At 39.6% G+C, this 16428-nt stretch overlaps 1 protein-coding gene across 1 annotated transcript in view; it reads right to left on the reverse strand.

The window, feature by feature from the left end:
* The window catches only part of LOC146589839 (uncharacterized), a 69902-nt gene that overhangs the window by 12724 nt on the left and 40750 nt on the right, over positions 1-16428 (reverse strand). The window contains exon 8 of the mRNA XM_085315426.1: positions 7261-7362. Coding sequence (XP_085171552.1) covers positions 7261-7362 — 102 coding nt within the window. The remainder of the gene's footprint in view (positions 1-7260; positions 7363-16428) is intronic.

The raw sequence follows: 16428 nt of genomic DNA on the forward strand, positions 1-16428 counted from the left end.
TAGCAACTGCAATTCTTCTACATAATCCTTCAGACTAGGCTTTCAGCTACAGTAACGAAAAACAAAAGTAAATTGCTCAAGCTAAGATATTGACCAAAAGTTAACACTTTAAAATAAATTGATTCAAAAAAAAAAAAAAAATCTACCTATGCACCAAGGAGCTATGGTATGGTTGCTCAGGGAATCGTAACTATGAATTTCCTGGCTAGTGTGTGACCAAAATCGTAACTTTTAACACTGCATTAATGTGTTTTTTCACACTTGAAAGGCAGAGTTAACTTTAGTTCAGGGATTCCCAAATGGAATAAACTGTTTCTCCTGACATTCATGCTCGTATGTTAAACTTAACCAAAAAAGGGTTAGAGAGAAAGAGAGAGAGAGAAAGGAGTTAYATAGAGATGAAACCATACATTTTGCTTACAGTATTACCTTCAGCATTTCCAACCCCCCCCCTTTACGTTCAAACTGGTGGCGCACATATTTTTTTTTCCTAAGGCTCAATGTACCTGAGACAGCTAATTAAAAAAGGAAGTGGTCAAAGTCATGCCTTTTTGTAGACTTCAAAGGTGATCCCTCTCCTTCCTCCTCTTTACATTTTACTGTCTGGCTTTCTGCCCATCCTGCAGCTGTTGGCTGAGCCTGTTTCATGGCGTCAAACCTGCCTCCTCACGGTCCATAAAGTTACAGCAGGGATCGTGATACGCAGGTGTGGAAAAGAGGGAAGTGCAAGATGGGCCCGTTAATGATTTTTCTGGCACCCCATGCTGAGCTGCTGAAGAAAGAGGGCAGCTTGCAGAAGGCAAGCGACTCTTTGTTTGCAAAGGTATTCGAGGCCATATTACTTCTCCCACAGCAAAGGTGTTGGGTTTTCACTTTAAGGGCTGTTTACAGAAATGATTCACCTTTTATAGAGCTTTTAAAAAATGCTTTGAGGCTTTAATTGGACTTAAGAGTTGCATCACACCAGTATGAAAACTCTTACTTTTCATTTARCCTCCCATTAAATTATTCAATAATTTTGTTCAATGATAGGGAGCCAGTTCCAATTACGTGAACTTAAGAAAGGAAAACAGAAGTCATATATTTTGGGTTTGGCTTATGTCACAAACTTTAATCTGGAATTCCTGCACCTATTTACATTTGGATAATGAAGGCAGGGGATACTGACAGTTGAAAAAAAAMCAGGACAAAGCACAACAATTTGCTGTTCTTCTTGAAGTAACTAACCAATTTAATAACTAATATCTAAATCTCTTAGTTTATAAAAGTCACTTAAAAGTCTTCTTTATTTTAAACATTGCTCAAGCCGTTGCCTGAGTTGCACCAAGTGGATTTGTATGCTCATCAAGAACAACTTTAAACAACTCCGGCTCGAGATTTTACAAAATAGGTGCCTGAAATTAATTGCCTACAGGTTACACTTTTTGAGAGCACACAGGTGACATAGGGTACTCTGGGCCATTCAGAATCAATGGGACTTAAACTTGCAGATCACCCAAACACTGAAGCATGGCCCAGTTCTAAAAAAAATATTTAGTGCCTCAGACTCCTACTGAGGTTAGAGCCTGAACAGTTGCAGATGGGCTTAAACTCCATTCCCAGGCCCACAGCTGGGTATAGGACATTCAATACTTCTACAACCTTGAAGTCCTACGTCTCCTAGCACCCTAATCTTTAGGCATCTCTTTTTAACTCAGGTCTTTCGCATCAGCATTTTAAAGCTGGGCAGTGCTTTGGTGCTAATGATGGGTGAGCAGATAAGTGCTGAGGAAAGCAGGAGTGAGCAACATATTGTTGGGATGAGATAGAAACTTCAACAAGAACTGCTCAAGCAGACAAGTGGAGTCTGCACTATGTCATCTCTGCTGCTCATCTGTACATTAGCTATACTTCAAAAGTTTAGCAATCTGCAAGACTGCTGATCTGTAAGASAGTTACATTTTTTTAATTCTACAGCTCCTAAAGGTATAGTTGGTGTTGCTGGGCACTGCCCAAAGCTCAAAGATGCAAGCCTAGTTCTGGACCTTCATATCTGTCTTGACCTACAGGATGGATATGCCCCCTAGAGCAAGTAGCAAAAAATGAACTTCAGGTAATCATAGCGCACATATTTTTTTTTCCTAATATTATATTTTCTCCAAACAACCATTTCTTGTACAGTGGTTCCCAGACTGTTAAACCAAGACTGGGAGCAATCACAAATCTGAAGAAAAAGAGTGCCAGACATAGTTGAGCCAGAAGCAGGAATATTCTGCTGCTGCTATCACTCTAACATTTGCTTGTGCCACTGACTGGCAGTTATAAAATAGTTAGGAACTCTATAAAACAGAGTTATAAAATCGTAGGAAATTCTTTAAAAAAGGTCAGTATGGATGAGAATAGTGTTTGTAGTCTGCAACATTGAAGAATGCAGCTTGGTTTCCTCTGTGCCTATAGTTAAAACTTATTTAGAATTGTCATGGCAGGGCTTTGCTGGAAGGAGGATCTGCATTAGGCACACTTTCCATGGAGCTTTAGGAAATGAAGTACATGTGTTCCACGCTGCTCCTAAATCCAGTTCTGATAAGAGAAACTCAAGGGAATTTTATACATGCAAGATGCTGTTTTTCTTCTCTTCCAGTAGCCATCATGGAAACTGTGCCCATAGCTTCAGCACATAAATGTAACACATGCTGCTCATCCCAGAACTCCACAAAGATGAATTTGTGCCTAAATGTAACCAAACAAAATGAAGCTCAAAACCTAACTCAGGAAAAGAACTGTCTACAAATACCTATGTAGAGCAGCAAAATGGAGAAAGAGACATAGTGAAGGTAAAAATTCCATATATTTTTGCTAGAAACTTGTTTCCTAGTTGTCAGAAGGAAGAGTAAGGTGAGCTCATGAATAATTTACTTTGCTGGTTCCCTTGAACACCAGACTAATCTTTGCTTACTCATCCTGCAGCAATCTGTAATGATCTCCCCCTTCTGTTTGAGTGGATACATTTTAACAGCAAAGTGTGAGAAAAAAAATCTTTTAAACTCAGCAAAATCTCAGTATGCATTGTGTGTACTCACAAGCCACCTAATTACGTGAACTGGCCTTTCTCATCATGTCTCTGATATCCAAAAATGTCTTCCCAAACGTATGTTATGTGATTCATGAAAAYTATTTATTCTGTTGTCAGCTTTCCAAGAAAAAGTATTGATCTTGCAACTCTAGCGTGCCATGAGCCAGGCTTAGTGATTGCAGAGCAAAATAAAAAATGCAATATAGAAACTGAAAAGCAGATGGAGATTGTACATGGTGGGTGGGCGCTACAGGATGCTATGGTAGATTATCTGCTCTGMCCCACACCTCATCAATGGCCCTCAGCATGCTACACAGCCTTTTTGCACCAGAACTCCTCTCTGGTGGGGGCAGCAGTACAATCCCCATCTCACAATGAGGGGCTGCAATGAAACAAACACACAATGATCAGGATTGTGATGCGCTCAAATATTAAAATAATTGAGGCARTAGATTTATCTGAGATTAATTTTCAGGTTCTGCTTTTCTCTGGAAATCTGTAAGTTCTTTTATTTGGAGATTCCAAAACTTTTTTTTTTCTGGGTACTGGAAGCAGCAGTGAGAGCCACAAGCAATAKCTGGTTTGTTGCTGCACCACAGTCCCCTTTGAAATGCCTCAGATCACAGTCTAGGAAAAGCCAACTACAAGCCTCAAGGAGTAAGCATCTCACTGCGTCATCTCCAAGTGGGTTCACCCATCCTCTGCAGGCATTTAAAGATGCTGCCTAAATTCAGCTGCTGAGCATCCCACTGGAGCTGCTCTTTCAAGCTCACTTTGCCATCCCCAGCTCTGCCTTCCTCATCCTGCCCAGGGGCAGTAGCAAATGCAGCTCCCAGCCACATGCTACTCTGAGATGACTTGTATACCACCAGTGACATGTACCACAGCAGGGCACCCCCTGCCTTATTCATTTCTATAGGCTGCTTAAAAAGCATATGCCTTCCACACGATGGTTATCTATGTTGGGTGCTTGCAGAAAAYTTTTGCTCACCACTGTTGCCATTTCCACTCTGTATCAGGATACATGTGGAGTATGTTTTGACTTAAGTACCTCTGTGATATCAAACTCTGACTTCTGCCAGTTCATTCACATTTGTCCAACATTTAATCAGTCRTGTTATTATGACATGGTCCTTCTTAGTTTCCCATGGACTAGCTATCAAAGGTTTTAACCCTAAGGCTGTATGAGACACAGCACAGTGCAGTGCAAGTTCAGTCTCACCAGGCTGTTTGAACCTGGATGGAGCACCAGGCTAGCAGGGCCRTCCTGCGTCTCATACTCCTGCTAGCTTAGAGAACAAAAAGTTTGTAGTACACAAGCTCAGTTGGTTAGAGCATGGTGCTAATAATGCCAAGGTCGTGGGTTCARTCCCCATATGGGCCACTTGTTTGTTCTTTGGACTAGATGATCTCCACAGGTCCCTTCCAACCTTACTAATTCTATGATTCTATGATTGATTTTCCTAGATTTGTTTGCAATGATTTTCAATTAAAAGTAATAGTATCTTGATTTTTTTTTCTTGAATTCTGGTTGACCAGTTTATAATAACTGTAAGAAGTGTATGCCTACAGCCAAGTCTGTACACTTTTATTTTTAATTTGAAATACTGTTTTAAAACTCTAACAATTTCAAAACTATGAAAATGCTTAAAGTATGTGAAATTTAAAATCAATAAAACATATTGTGAAAAACAGTGGAGTTCAAACAGGTTATAAACTCTTCCCACTTCTTCATTTCCCTTTTTTCAATCCACTCAAATCAAAGAAATGCGGGAAAACATTAAAACTCCATAAATCCATGCTAATATGAGAATGGCTAAATCTTGTCTGATCTGGCTAGCCCAGAGAAATGTGTGGGAGGAATTCTGAGGAAATGGCTGGAGTGAGAAGTGAAACTGTGACCACGTTTCACAGGCAGGACCCTGAGATTGTGACCAAAGAGGACTCCCAGGCACAATGAGAAAAAGTGTGACTGAAAGACAAATGAAGAAAATCTGTAAAATGGAGTCTACTTYGCACTAAAATACCCCCAAAGCTATTCAAAGAGTAGATTTTTAGCTGTGTTCTCATGACCCAGTCCAGACAATTTCATCCCTTTGCCTAAATTCACTTTATTTCAAATAATGTCCCAACCTCTAGAGTGTATTTCAACGTGCTATTGACACAAATACAACAACAGTTATGACCACATTTCAGGGGATATCCAACCAATGGGAAGCTCAGAGGCTCGATGAACTCATGTTTGAAAAATGTTACCTCTAAGAATTTTGAAAAGCAAATGGTACAGCTCCACATTAGTAAGAAACAAATTAACCAACTGAGGTTCTTATTGCTGCTGACAACAACTACAGTCTCTATACATCAGACAAACCACATGACCACATTCGAATCTCCAAGTTGAGTTGCGTTTTAAAACAATAATTAATTCTGTTCATTTTTCTCTTGGCTAAAAAAAATAGACTTTTGTTTCTCTAATGCAATGGTGAGGTTTTCTGAAGCATTTTCTACTATGTGGCGAAACAATGATCCTTTGGGTATGATATAGAGAGATAACATGAAGTGATGGGAGGGAAACAAAGTAAATTATAAAAACTCAACAGCATAATCTTCAATTCTGAAGCTCCAATACTGACAATTGTTCCAAGCCGGCACACTTCAGTTCTGGCCCAAAGCCCTCACTCATGTAATTCTTCTCTGGTGCTGAAGRGAGCAGAGACATAATTTCTGAAGCACATCTGATTTTTCAGGCACTGTAATAATATTACGGTGGGGGAGGAGAGAAGCAGTCTATTCCCTAAAACATTTTTAGTGAAGAATTAATTAGAAGGCTTGTTGGAAGACTTGATCACTTACTCTTTGCTAGCACTGGAATTTAAAATATTAAGACTCTATTTTCTTTTCTGCTCCTGAAGTTAGTCATCTTTTTCTGTGAGTAGCATATACGATTTATTTATAGTAACTCCTATAGGGTAATAATTGCTTTTAATGTTCCAGAAGGAGTTGTCATTCTCTCAGGATGGACACTCAGAGGAAAAGTCAGTGAAGGGAAACAATACTTCAATGCTTGCCTTTGAGACCACCTCTGATCAGAGCAGCTGGGGTGGACTATTAGGATGACTGTGGTCTGGGCTCTCTGGATGAGCTCAGGGAACCTGTGCAGTGCCTAGGCAGCAACATAGAGGCCACAATGGAGGAAAGGAAAATCGCTGAGGACATTACAAAAGCAAGGCAATCTAAAATATTGCAATGAAGAAGATAAGCTTCAAGAAGCTTTGGAGATGTGAAAAGACGGGGATCCAGTGAGAGATCCTCCCATGGGAGTGACACAACTAAATCAACAAACCAAGAGATTATTTTAGCTTTTATGCTCTGAAGAATGGAAGAACCTGTCCTTGCAGGGGCTGAAGTTCATTATAATAATCAACGTGGGGCAAAATGCAGGCCTGAACCCCACACACATTGAGGGCCCAGTGGAACAAAGAAGTGATATTCAGAAAAAGTCCTCTCAACATGTACTTACTGGAGGGAAAAATAAAAAATGTGCTATTTCATCCTCAGCAGCAAAGAAGAGCAGCCACATTTTTAAACCAATATAGGTTTTGCGTTTATAAGTACTGACACTTCTAAATTCTACTGATAGCTATACCTTACTGGAAAGCATTAGAAAGGGGGATTTCACTGGAAGGCCTGGAGGAGGAGACCCAGCACTGTCAGTGGCTGAAAGCCCTCCTTATGAGCAGAGCGTGAGCAAGATCTTCACAWCTCAAGTGATACATTAGTCTCACATTGCACAGGCCTGGACTTCCCCTCTTATACCTTATGCACATATGAATGGAGTATGATTAAAGTCAGAAATTGAGCATGGAATGAATTGCTAAGATTTTTTTAATTTAGAAGGACAAATGAGAGAGTTATTAAAATGGAACTGCCACTTTAACACGTGGGGATCCACAACTTACCAACATTTTCCCTTTTAGTTCAGATAACTTTTCGCTGCAGAAAAATCAACTGAGAGCTTTGAAGACAAACCAAATCACTCACTGACTTATGAGTAACTTTGCATCAAAATGGGTACCAAGTGTGACTCCAGCAAGGCCATTAGAAACACCACAGACAAATGTGGACTTTATTCCATACATTCAGCTTAGCAATTTTACAGAGAACATCAGCTGAAAGGACCCAGCGAGGGCTGGGATTTTCACACTTACCTTAGGAAATATTTGCTCAGTTTCTTTTTGGGACTTGGTGTGTTTACTTGGATGATGAAGTGGAGGTTGGCAGCACACTGATCCTGATACATTGGCTGAGCTCTGTGAGCAGCAGAAGAAAGAAAACTYAGAAAGATGTGTTTTCTAAGTGGGATATTCAACTAAAAGTCTACTAACTGTCTCATTAGAGTGTATTTGCCCCTTGATATCCATCTTAAAATGTCTCTTCGCTTGAAAGAAAGGTAACTAGCTTAATGAGCCAGMCTATTTTATAACTTATTCAGATCAAACTCCATTCCACCGAAAGAAAAAAAAAAAGACTGCTGAACAGGGTTACCTACCAGTTATTCTGTCCTTCGTATCTTTTCTCATGCAATACTTTTTTTCCACTGAGATGGATTTTCCAGCTGAGGGCTGGATTCTGATCTCATTTACATCAGAGTAGATAACGAATAAATGCTCTAGTTTCAGTGGAATGGGTCTAGATTAACATGGGCATAACTGAAGGAGATCTTTCACAATCTCTCAAGTAGAGGTTATTGGCAAAAGGAGGYCCTATCCCCAGCCGCTAGCACTTGTACAACCATGCAGTGAGCCATATCAGGAAACCATCTCAAAATTAACTGAAAGGAAAAGAAAAAGCAGCAGGGGGAACATGACTTTTCTCCAGATCAACACCGAGATGTGACTCCCACACAGGCTGCATGAGTTCCAGTGACAGCAAAAGCAGGRGTGGGAAGGGGGCAACGTCTTCACTTCAAGCAGTACACATTCACCTGAATCCAAAATTATCATGAAATCACAGTCCTGGCCCAGTTAGCAATTGAGGAAAGTAAACTAGTAGAATAAATAAAGAAATGTTACAAAGGAAAAGGAAAAGTGAGTATTTTTAAGCTCTCTGAACTAGCTCACTTTGGTATCAGATAAGCACAAGCAGGAGACCAAGGACATGAAAGAAAAAGAGCAGGACTTGGCATAGCTGTTATAACATATAACAGACAATAACTGTTAGATCTGCTTAGCTGTAACACCAGACTATCTCTTACAGCATCTGTGGTAAACTGGTAAAAAAGCCCCAAAACTCCCCAAATGATTTTTCATTACTGGCTAGGAAATTACACTGCTTCTTTCTGACATCTTTCATAATGGGTAGGTATACATCAAGATAAACAATCTAGTTCAGAGGCCAAAAAAGCACCAGAGCTTGGAAACAGAGAATTAATGTCTTGGCAGGCCATGTTACCCCTTTAAAGTCAGAAAAAAAGAAGAAAACCAAAAGAAGAAAGAGTAGTCTAGTAATCTTTGCACAAAGACTATTCTGATGAAACCTTAAAAACAATGTTCTTGTTTACACTAGGTGGCTATTACACTTCCCTGAGATCTGCAGTGGTTCAACTGCRTTGTTTCACTGTTCTTCCCAATAGTTTCCTTCACCTGCCTCAAATTACTTATAGTCAAGAAGCTGCTACCTGCAGCTCTCAGGAGATGAATATGCAAAGCATCGTATTGGAGTTCCAGCAGTGCCTGGCTATGGCTCTGCTGGAATCAACACAGGAACAAGACATTTGGGCATTTTCACTTCCAGGCACAAGCAAAGGTTCATGAAACAAATGAGGTCTGTCATGAGGGAAGCTGACAGCAAGTCTTGCACAAAAAATTCAGTCAATGTCTTTAACAGTTTGCTGACCCTTAGATGAAACAGCTCATTATAATGATTTACTGAATAAACACATAATGAATGCAGTCATTTCTTCATTATTTGAGAAGCTTATCAGTTTGGCTAGTAATGATAACTTTGTGGATGCAAAACAATTTGATTTTATAAGAGATTTGACTTAAAATTTCCCTGTGAAATTCTGATTAAAGATGCCATTGACAGTGGGCAGATTCAGAACTGGTGTGTCCCAAGAGGCAAGTTCAACCCTAAGCAACCTGATCTAGATTTGAAGTTGGCCCTTCCTGGAGCAGAGGTTGGACTGGAAACCTCCAGAGGTCCCTTGCAACCACATTTTTTCTATGTTTCTAAGTGCWTATAGCAGTGTATTTGATACTGTCACCTCATCAGAGGCACTCTGCTTCACTCTGGATGACATTTTGAAGAATGCATGGTATAACGTGGCTAGGCCACTACCTAGGATAGCCCTAGTGCATCTCAGATGGAACTAGGAGCCTATACTCAGCCAAGTGGGTTAAAGCCTATTGTGGCCAGTGCATCCTTTAGTCAAACACATCTTCTCATCAGCATCATGCTAGGCCAGTCTACATGGTATAGTACTTCTGGCTTATGTGGAGTACACGGGAGCAACACGAATGCAGATACACAGCAAGACCAAGATCACTTCTCCAGCCACCTTTGAGCATGATGGAGATGAAAAGTGACTGTTCACACTCATGTGTGTAAACACATCCTCAGAGATGGCAAAAAATGGTTTCTCAAGAAGGACTCAGCATACACCTGGCCTGTCCCAAAAGAAATGTTATGGAGTGTGTCAGTCAGTCCAAGGCTGTTCTGTGACCTGAGAAGAAATATAGCTCAAGCTTTCAGGCAATATAAATTGGTGGGATGATAAAAAAAGAGGAGGTAGGCCTGTGGAGTCACCTAGCTTACTCGTTTGAATGGGTCAGCTTGACAGTATGCACTGCAACACAGCCCCATGCTTACCTAAGGGTGAGGAATGCAGGTAAACCTACAGAAATGGGAGCAACACCAGAAAGGAACTGGGGATCATAAAAGACCAGAAACGCACCAAGGGCTCCTTACGAGGAACTGAGACTTAGATGAACAGGAAACAGAGTAACTAACAGTTGAAAGAAGTTTTTCATCTCTTCACACTGGTACCCCTGGAATATAGTTCTGACAAAAGAGCAATGAAAAAGATTCTGAAAAATTGGACTGTGACAGGAGGAAGCCAAACATTTTTTAACTGACTGGAGAAAGTATCTCCAGTGAGAGACTGAAATATTACAAACAATTTCAATGATCAAAGAAAAAAAAGAAAGAAAGAAAAGTGAGATGAAATCAGGATTATGAAATAATTCCATATGGAAAATATTCCAGGTACCGAACAGCTCTTTAAAACAGCAAACAAAAGCAGAGTAGTGAATGGAAGGAGATACCAGAAAGAACTCCAAACAGCAACAGAGTATACATTTTGAACAGAGAATGACATCAGCTGCTACTACCAAGCAAAGCAAATGTATTTTCCATTTTTGATGCCATCCAACCAAAACTGAATGCCTCTCTGAGCAACCTATACTGGCCAAACCCGAGTCACTGGAGATCCTATGGGTAGCTGAGCAAAATGTAATCGACCCCTTAACAGGAGACTAGGTCAACAGTCTGTCAGGTCCTCCTGGCATTTAAACATGATGAGTAAAGACAGGATTAGATGAGGAGATGTCAGGGAGAAAACACCTTTTGAAGTTTTAAGTCTCCTAGAACTATGTTACCTTCTTACAGAATTTGCAAAATAAAGTCATATTCCTACACTTTTGGTGAAAGTTCTTCAAAATACAAGATTCTTGCTCTTAGTCTGGGAAAGGTTTGTGCAACTCAAAGACTATCTACCTTTTCAAACTGATCTAATTACCGAAATCTACAGACAATCTTGTCTATGATTTTTTGACCACATAACACAACACAAACTACTATCAAGGCAGAAGATAACTACAAACATCCCAGTTACAGCAGGCAGTTTAAGAGGCCAGCTGAGCAAAGAGAGGATGTAGTGTACCAGCCTCGCTGACCTAGTGCCAGATGTTAATTGTATATTGTAGTCTGTAAACAACAAAGTAGTTCTCTCTCTGCAGAAACCCAGCACAGCCTGAAAACAACAGTTAAAATCAAGAAAAGAGAATTATTTCCAGCAATCTCTACAAGCATTTGCACCCTGTAGCTCCCTGTCAGATTCATACTGTTCTTACATTCAGTCTTTACATTCAGTCTTAACTCTGAGACTTTCATTGCTTTAACTGTGCATGTTTATTCTTACAAAGTAGAAGTTAAGGAAGGGTCAATCTCAGAGAAAAGATATTAATTATAAGGAGCTCTAATTAATTTCAGTCATGTGAAAAAAATGTAAGAAAAAAAGGAAAATCTTATCAAAATGTGTAGCTAATATGCTTTGAAAAGGGAACTGGCTAAACTTTTTTAACATAAGTAACAATTGTATTTCCTGTATATAGGAAATGAGGGGGAACACAAGACATTCAAAAGGGAAATGATCAGGTATTTTATTTAGTGTTCTGAAAAAGAGAAGTCTCAGTGAGAACTGATCTTTAGGCTACTTGCTGTACGGTCCTGCAAGTCAATGCAGATGCCTACTTCTTGCTTCAGATCTGTTTCAGGAGAGATTTTTGCACTCAGCAGGCAAAGTGTGCCAGCACTGGAGTGAGCAGTGTTATCGGGTGTTAGCTGCAGCACTCTGATACATCCTTGAGAACTAGCACATCATTAGTGATACCTTCACCATGGAATGTGTGGGTCTTAGGTCCATATGCCAGACAAAACGAAGGATGCTTTTTCAGGAGAAAAGAAAAATCAACAACTAAAGAAAACTTTATTAACTGTTCTTTTAAGTGTTCCTTTCGCATTTGCTTTCAGCACTCTTACTGAGGTCATCAAAAAAGTTTTGATAAAGTGACTCTATGCGTTTCTGCAAATTATCAACACAAGAAGTACCTATTGATTTGAAAAGCACACTGAAAGAAAAATGAATAGGGAACATATTCTGCAGTGCAGATATAAGGTATTGCAAATAGAAGGTCTGATTCTCTTGTCTCTGCACCTTGGGCAGTCATTGCCACCTCCCTGAATTAGCAGCAGTTTACACCTACTTGCACTGATGTAAATGACAACACAAAGACCAAGGTGAGAGAAAACAGGCCTGCAATGTATAGCTTTAGCCAAACACACCTGCAACCCTTTTACAGAACAACCTATATATTACATTATGCCTAACTCTCTGTATATGACAATATTACTAATAAGTTAAATGAAACTACAACGTAAATGACACATTTTCTATACTCGGCATACAAGAGATTTGGTAATGACCGATACACAAGCAGTATTTCATATTTTCACTTTCATATTTTAAAATGCCACTGGAATGTAATATAGTAATTGCTTATCAGGCTGCCTATGTATTTTTCAGCATAGAAAAATAATGTATAGGAAAAAAAAGTTTTTAAATTGTTCCTATATTCCCAAAYTCTTTTCTCCTCTCAGCTCTCAGAATTTCCTGTCCAGTTGCAAATTTGCATTTTGACACAGATGAAACAGAATCTGCTCACCCAGCAGCTGTCCTGACGAAGAAAACAGTGAGAGTTCACGCCAATAAAAGACTTGTCAGCACAAGGCATCGCAGTTCTTAGATAGCACTTTCTAATTCCCGCAGGCAAGTACCTGTCCTAGTGACAGAGCTTCATGAGCACACCACAAACTACTACTAGATTAAATATGAAACACCCTGACCACACTGATGTGTGACCTCAGCAGTTACGATTTGTAAACTACACGCATGAATAACTCCTGGTTTTCAGAAAAAGAAATGGCATTGTGACTTTCTTTTTCAGTATGAGGTTGCTGAAAGCATCAAGATGTGGTGCTCCCCTAGTTTTCCTTATCTATACTCCTAAAAATGAGCTGGCATGATTCTTCCCTTCTCCACATCTCTATATACATTAGTCACCTCTGCAGGATATCAAGAGACCGGTAATATCATATCTGTGAACTCCTCCACTCATGGAATATTTGTGGTTAACAACTCTAGATTTTTTTTCCTGATTACCAAGACTCATTCCAGAAACACTGGAAATACTTGACAAGGAATAACTTCAAAGGGCCCATCTATGCAGAGGTATAACCTGAATAACTACTTCATACTAACTCTGTTTAAAATAGCTTACTCCTTAATATTTCCAGGACTAAAAAAGGAACAGTGAATTCACAATACATCAGCTACTTCACAATGACTTCTGCATAGATTTTTTTCGATCCGTAAGTCCATCTACTTGATAGCCAGCAAGCTAGCACAGCAGGGTCTCCCATGAGCAAGCTTCACCAAGAGCACTTTAAACTCTTAATGAAGAATAAAGCTCAATTTCATGAAAAGGCCCACCCGTGCCCTGCCTCTGATATAGTTTTTGAAAAAAAAAAGATTCTTTGCTGAAACATCACTCCACTTTAAAATGAACTACCTTAAGTTGTTCTAAGTAAATGATGATTTTTCATTATTAAATAATCCTCAAACCTCAACCCTTCCTATGAATCTCTTTTATATGCACATTTCTATTTCCCCCAAATGACGCAGAATATCTGATTTTGATCCATACTCTGGCATCTACTCTGGCTGTACATCTAACTACATCTGCTGCTGAGCTTAACAGCCTTAAACTGAAGTAAATATTAACTGCCTGTTAATCTCTGCTGCTGTATCAATAGATTTAAAACAGGAATGGCTGGAGTCTTGCAGACCCTGGTTTGGAATTACCAGTGCAAGTGGAAGATGGGCTAGAAAGGGAAATATGTACAACTGATTACAATTTTCTGGCTGCCAGTAATTGCTTTTCTGCAATTTCTATACCAAAAAGTGAAAGATTATTTGGGTGGGGAGGCAAGGTTGGGTCCCCTCAGAAAATACAGTTCCTCAAAAGCATAAAGAGAGGCTCTGTCTCCTCCTGTTCCTGCCCTGAGAGACYGGCCCCCACATGCACGGACTCCTGCCTCCTTGCTCTGAGGCAGGCGCATTTTGGTGATGCTTGTGTGGAGGAAGAGCCAGAAGCCTTTTCAGGACATGACACATACAATGATACTGCTTAGGAAAAATTGAAGCATGTAGTGGAGAGATTTGGAGGGTTTTTTTGCTGTAATTAAAAACAGGAATGGGAGGAGAGAGACAGGAGTGGTAGTCTTCACCTACTAACATTCAAGTATATCACAGTATCCACCACACACATGAAAAAACAGGTTCTAGACCTTCTTAGATTCTCAAATTTTTGCCTCATCCCTCTGAAGCCTAATACTTCTGCCCACCATCAATGCTCCTTCCTCCCATCAGTGTATTCCTTGACCCAACCTGGCTTCTTCCTTTCCACCTCTTTGTACCATCTGTGATGAGAACTACATGCATCTCATTCAGTTTTGTCCCCTCCTCAGCCCCATTACATGCAGCACTACATTTTCTCCTTCTTGACTTCTGCCCTTCCTCACCCTCCCTTTTCTCCTTTGAAGTTCAGGTTGGTTTTGGTCCCTTGTTTTAAAGTTACCTCTATGCTGTAAGGTAGAGGTATACAATTTAGTTTTAACAAGCAAGTTCAGATACAAGTAACAGCCTGATCTGAGCTGCATAGAGTAAGCCATGGGCACTTCTGATGCCAAGAAAGTCCTAACAAAGTTATCTCTATGTTATATTACAGCCTAGCACATATATGGATTCCTCTTCTCCTCTAATGGCTCCTCATTCTCCTCTGTCTCTTGTCTCCTGTCTGTGAGAGCTCTTCAAAGCTCTATCTTGGGTCTCATCTTCTGTATCTTATTCTCAGAGAGCCTCCACTCTTCACACTGATATAACTATTACCTTTGGGTAAATGGCTCACAAATCTACATCTCAATACCTAACAGATCTTCCTCAGTTTAGTCCTATATACCTAATAACACTTCTGATGCGCTGCCCTGGAAAGATGACGACTTGTTTAATGCTAAGCTTTGTCAATATTACTGAACAGTTTATATTCTTCTTTCTGTTAAATCCTTTTCTCCATTGCTGTTAACATCAATATCCTTCCCATTTCTGATTTTTTTTTCCTTTTTATATGCTTGCTTACCAATGCTGGAATACTTCCAGCTTTTCAGGTCTTCCTTCACAATACAACRACAACAAAAAAAAAATATCCAGAGAGCCAACATGCTTGTCCATATTTTGGTCACCTAGGTCTAGGATCAACATTTCCTTTTTCATTTCTTCCCTACTCCTGTCATTGTGGACCTGTGATGGGCTGAATGTTATATATGCATCACACTTTGGGATTTGGTACACTCAGATATAGCAAGTTAATGAGTCCATAGTGACTTTAATTACATTAAAAATGAAGGGTGGCTGCAGTAACTAAAAAAAATTGCTTCATATCTTCTATGATCACCTTCCCTTACCATAAAATTGCCATTTTCTGTCCATTATTCCTAAATTCTACACCAACAGCTGAGCAATGCTTGCTGGCTCATTGCAGTGCCTATGCTGAACAGACCATCAAAGTGACAGAAGAAAACCCCTCAACTTGCACTTCAGTCCCTTCTTCAGATTTGTGCACTTCAGTCTTTTCTTCAGATTTGTGACTCACTGACTCACTCTCCTGTTTCTGGATACCCATTTTCACAAATCTTTTCATAATCTAAATATACTTGAGGCCTTAWTCTCCCTGTAAAACTGAGATGAAACTGGCCAATGTATTCAAAAGTCACTGGGAAGACAGAAAGAAGAACAAATAGACAGCAGCATTACACCAAACCTCATTTCCTTAAGGAAGAGTCAGACTGAAGAAATGAGTAATATGATCCCCAACTTCACACTTCTTACATGTACATTTAGTTCCGTTTGTTTTATGCCAATCTTATATTTTCATTTGTTAATGCAACACAGTTTTTTGTCCTCATGATATATCCAAAATTTTCCCAGTTCAGAATGGGGATCTCAGTACTGAGTAGAGAGCAACAGAGCTTCTGGCTAATCAGCAGGAACTTCAGCACTTTGTGGAGTACTCTATAACATTAGCAGGGCTCTTTAGTTAAAATAATTCCAGTGAAAGAGGCAAAAATTAGTATATTTAAATTGACAAATTTAAATATTATTATATACATCTTTTATATATTAGATCTAATTGTCTTTCAGGAGGAATGAAATGAAGGCTGCTGATTCAGGGCATCCTGCTGTTTCAGAAAGGTAATATCCACTACTCTGCACTTGGCATTTTCAATGCTTTCTTCACGTTAGATTTCAAACCACTTTTAGGGGCAGCCAACTGTATGTCAATACTAGTAAAATAAGCACGCCCAAGAAAGTTTTCTAGCACAGAACTATGTGTATATGTAAACAAAATTACAGACCGTTGTTCTGAGTCAGAGATGGATTTTGCTAAAAYTCTAACACTGCTGAATGTTTAAGCACAGAC

Source organism: Rhea americana, unplaced genomic scaffold (assembly GCF_003343005.1).
Source record: "Rhea americana isolate MKP2758 unplaced genomic scaffold, rheAme1 scaffold_43, whole genome shotgun sequence".
Taxonomy (NCBI): domain Eukaryota; kingdom Metazoa; phylum Chordata; class Aves; order Rheiformes; family Rheidae; genus Rhea; species Rhea americana.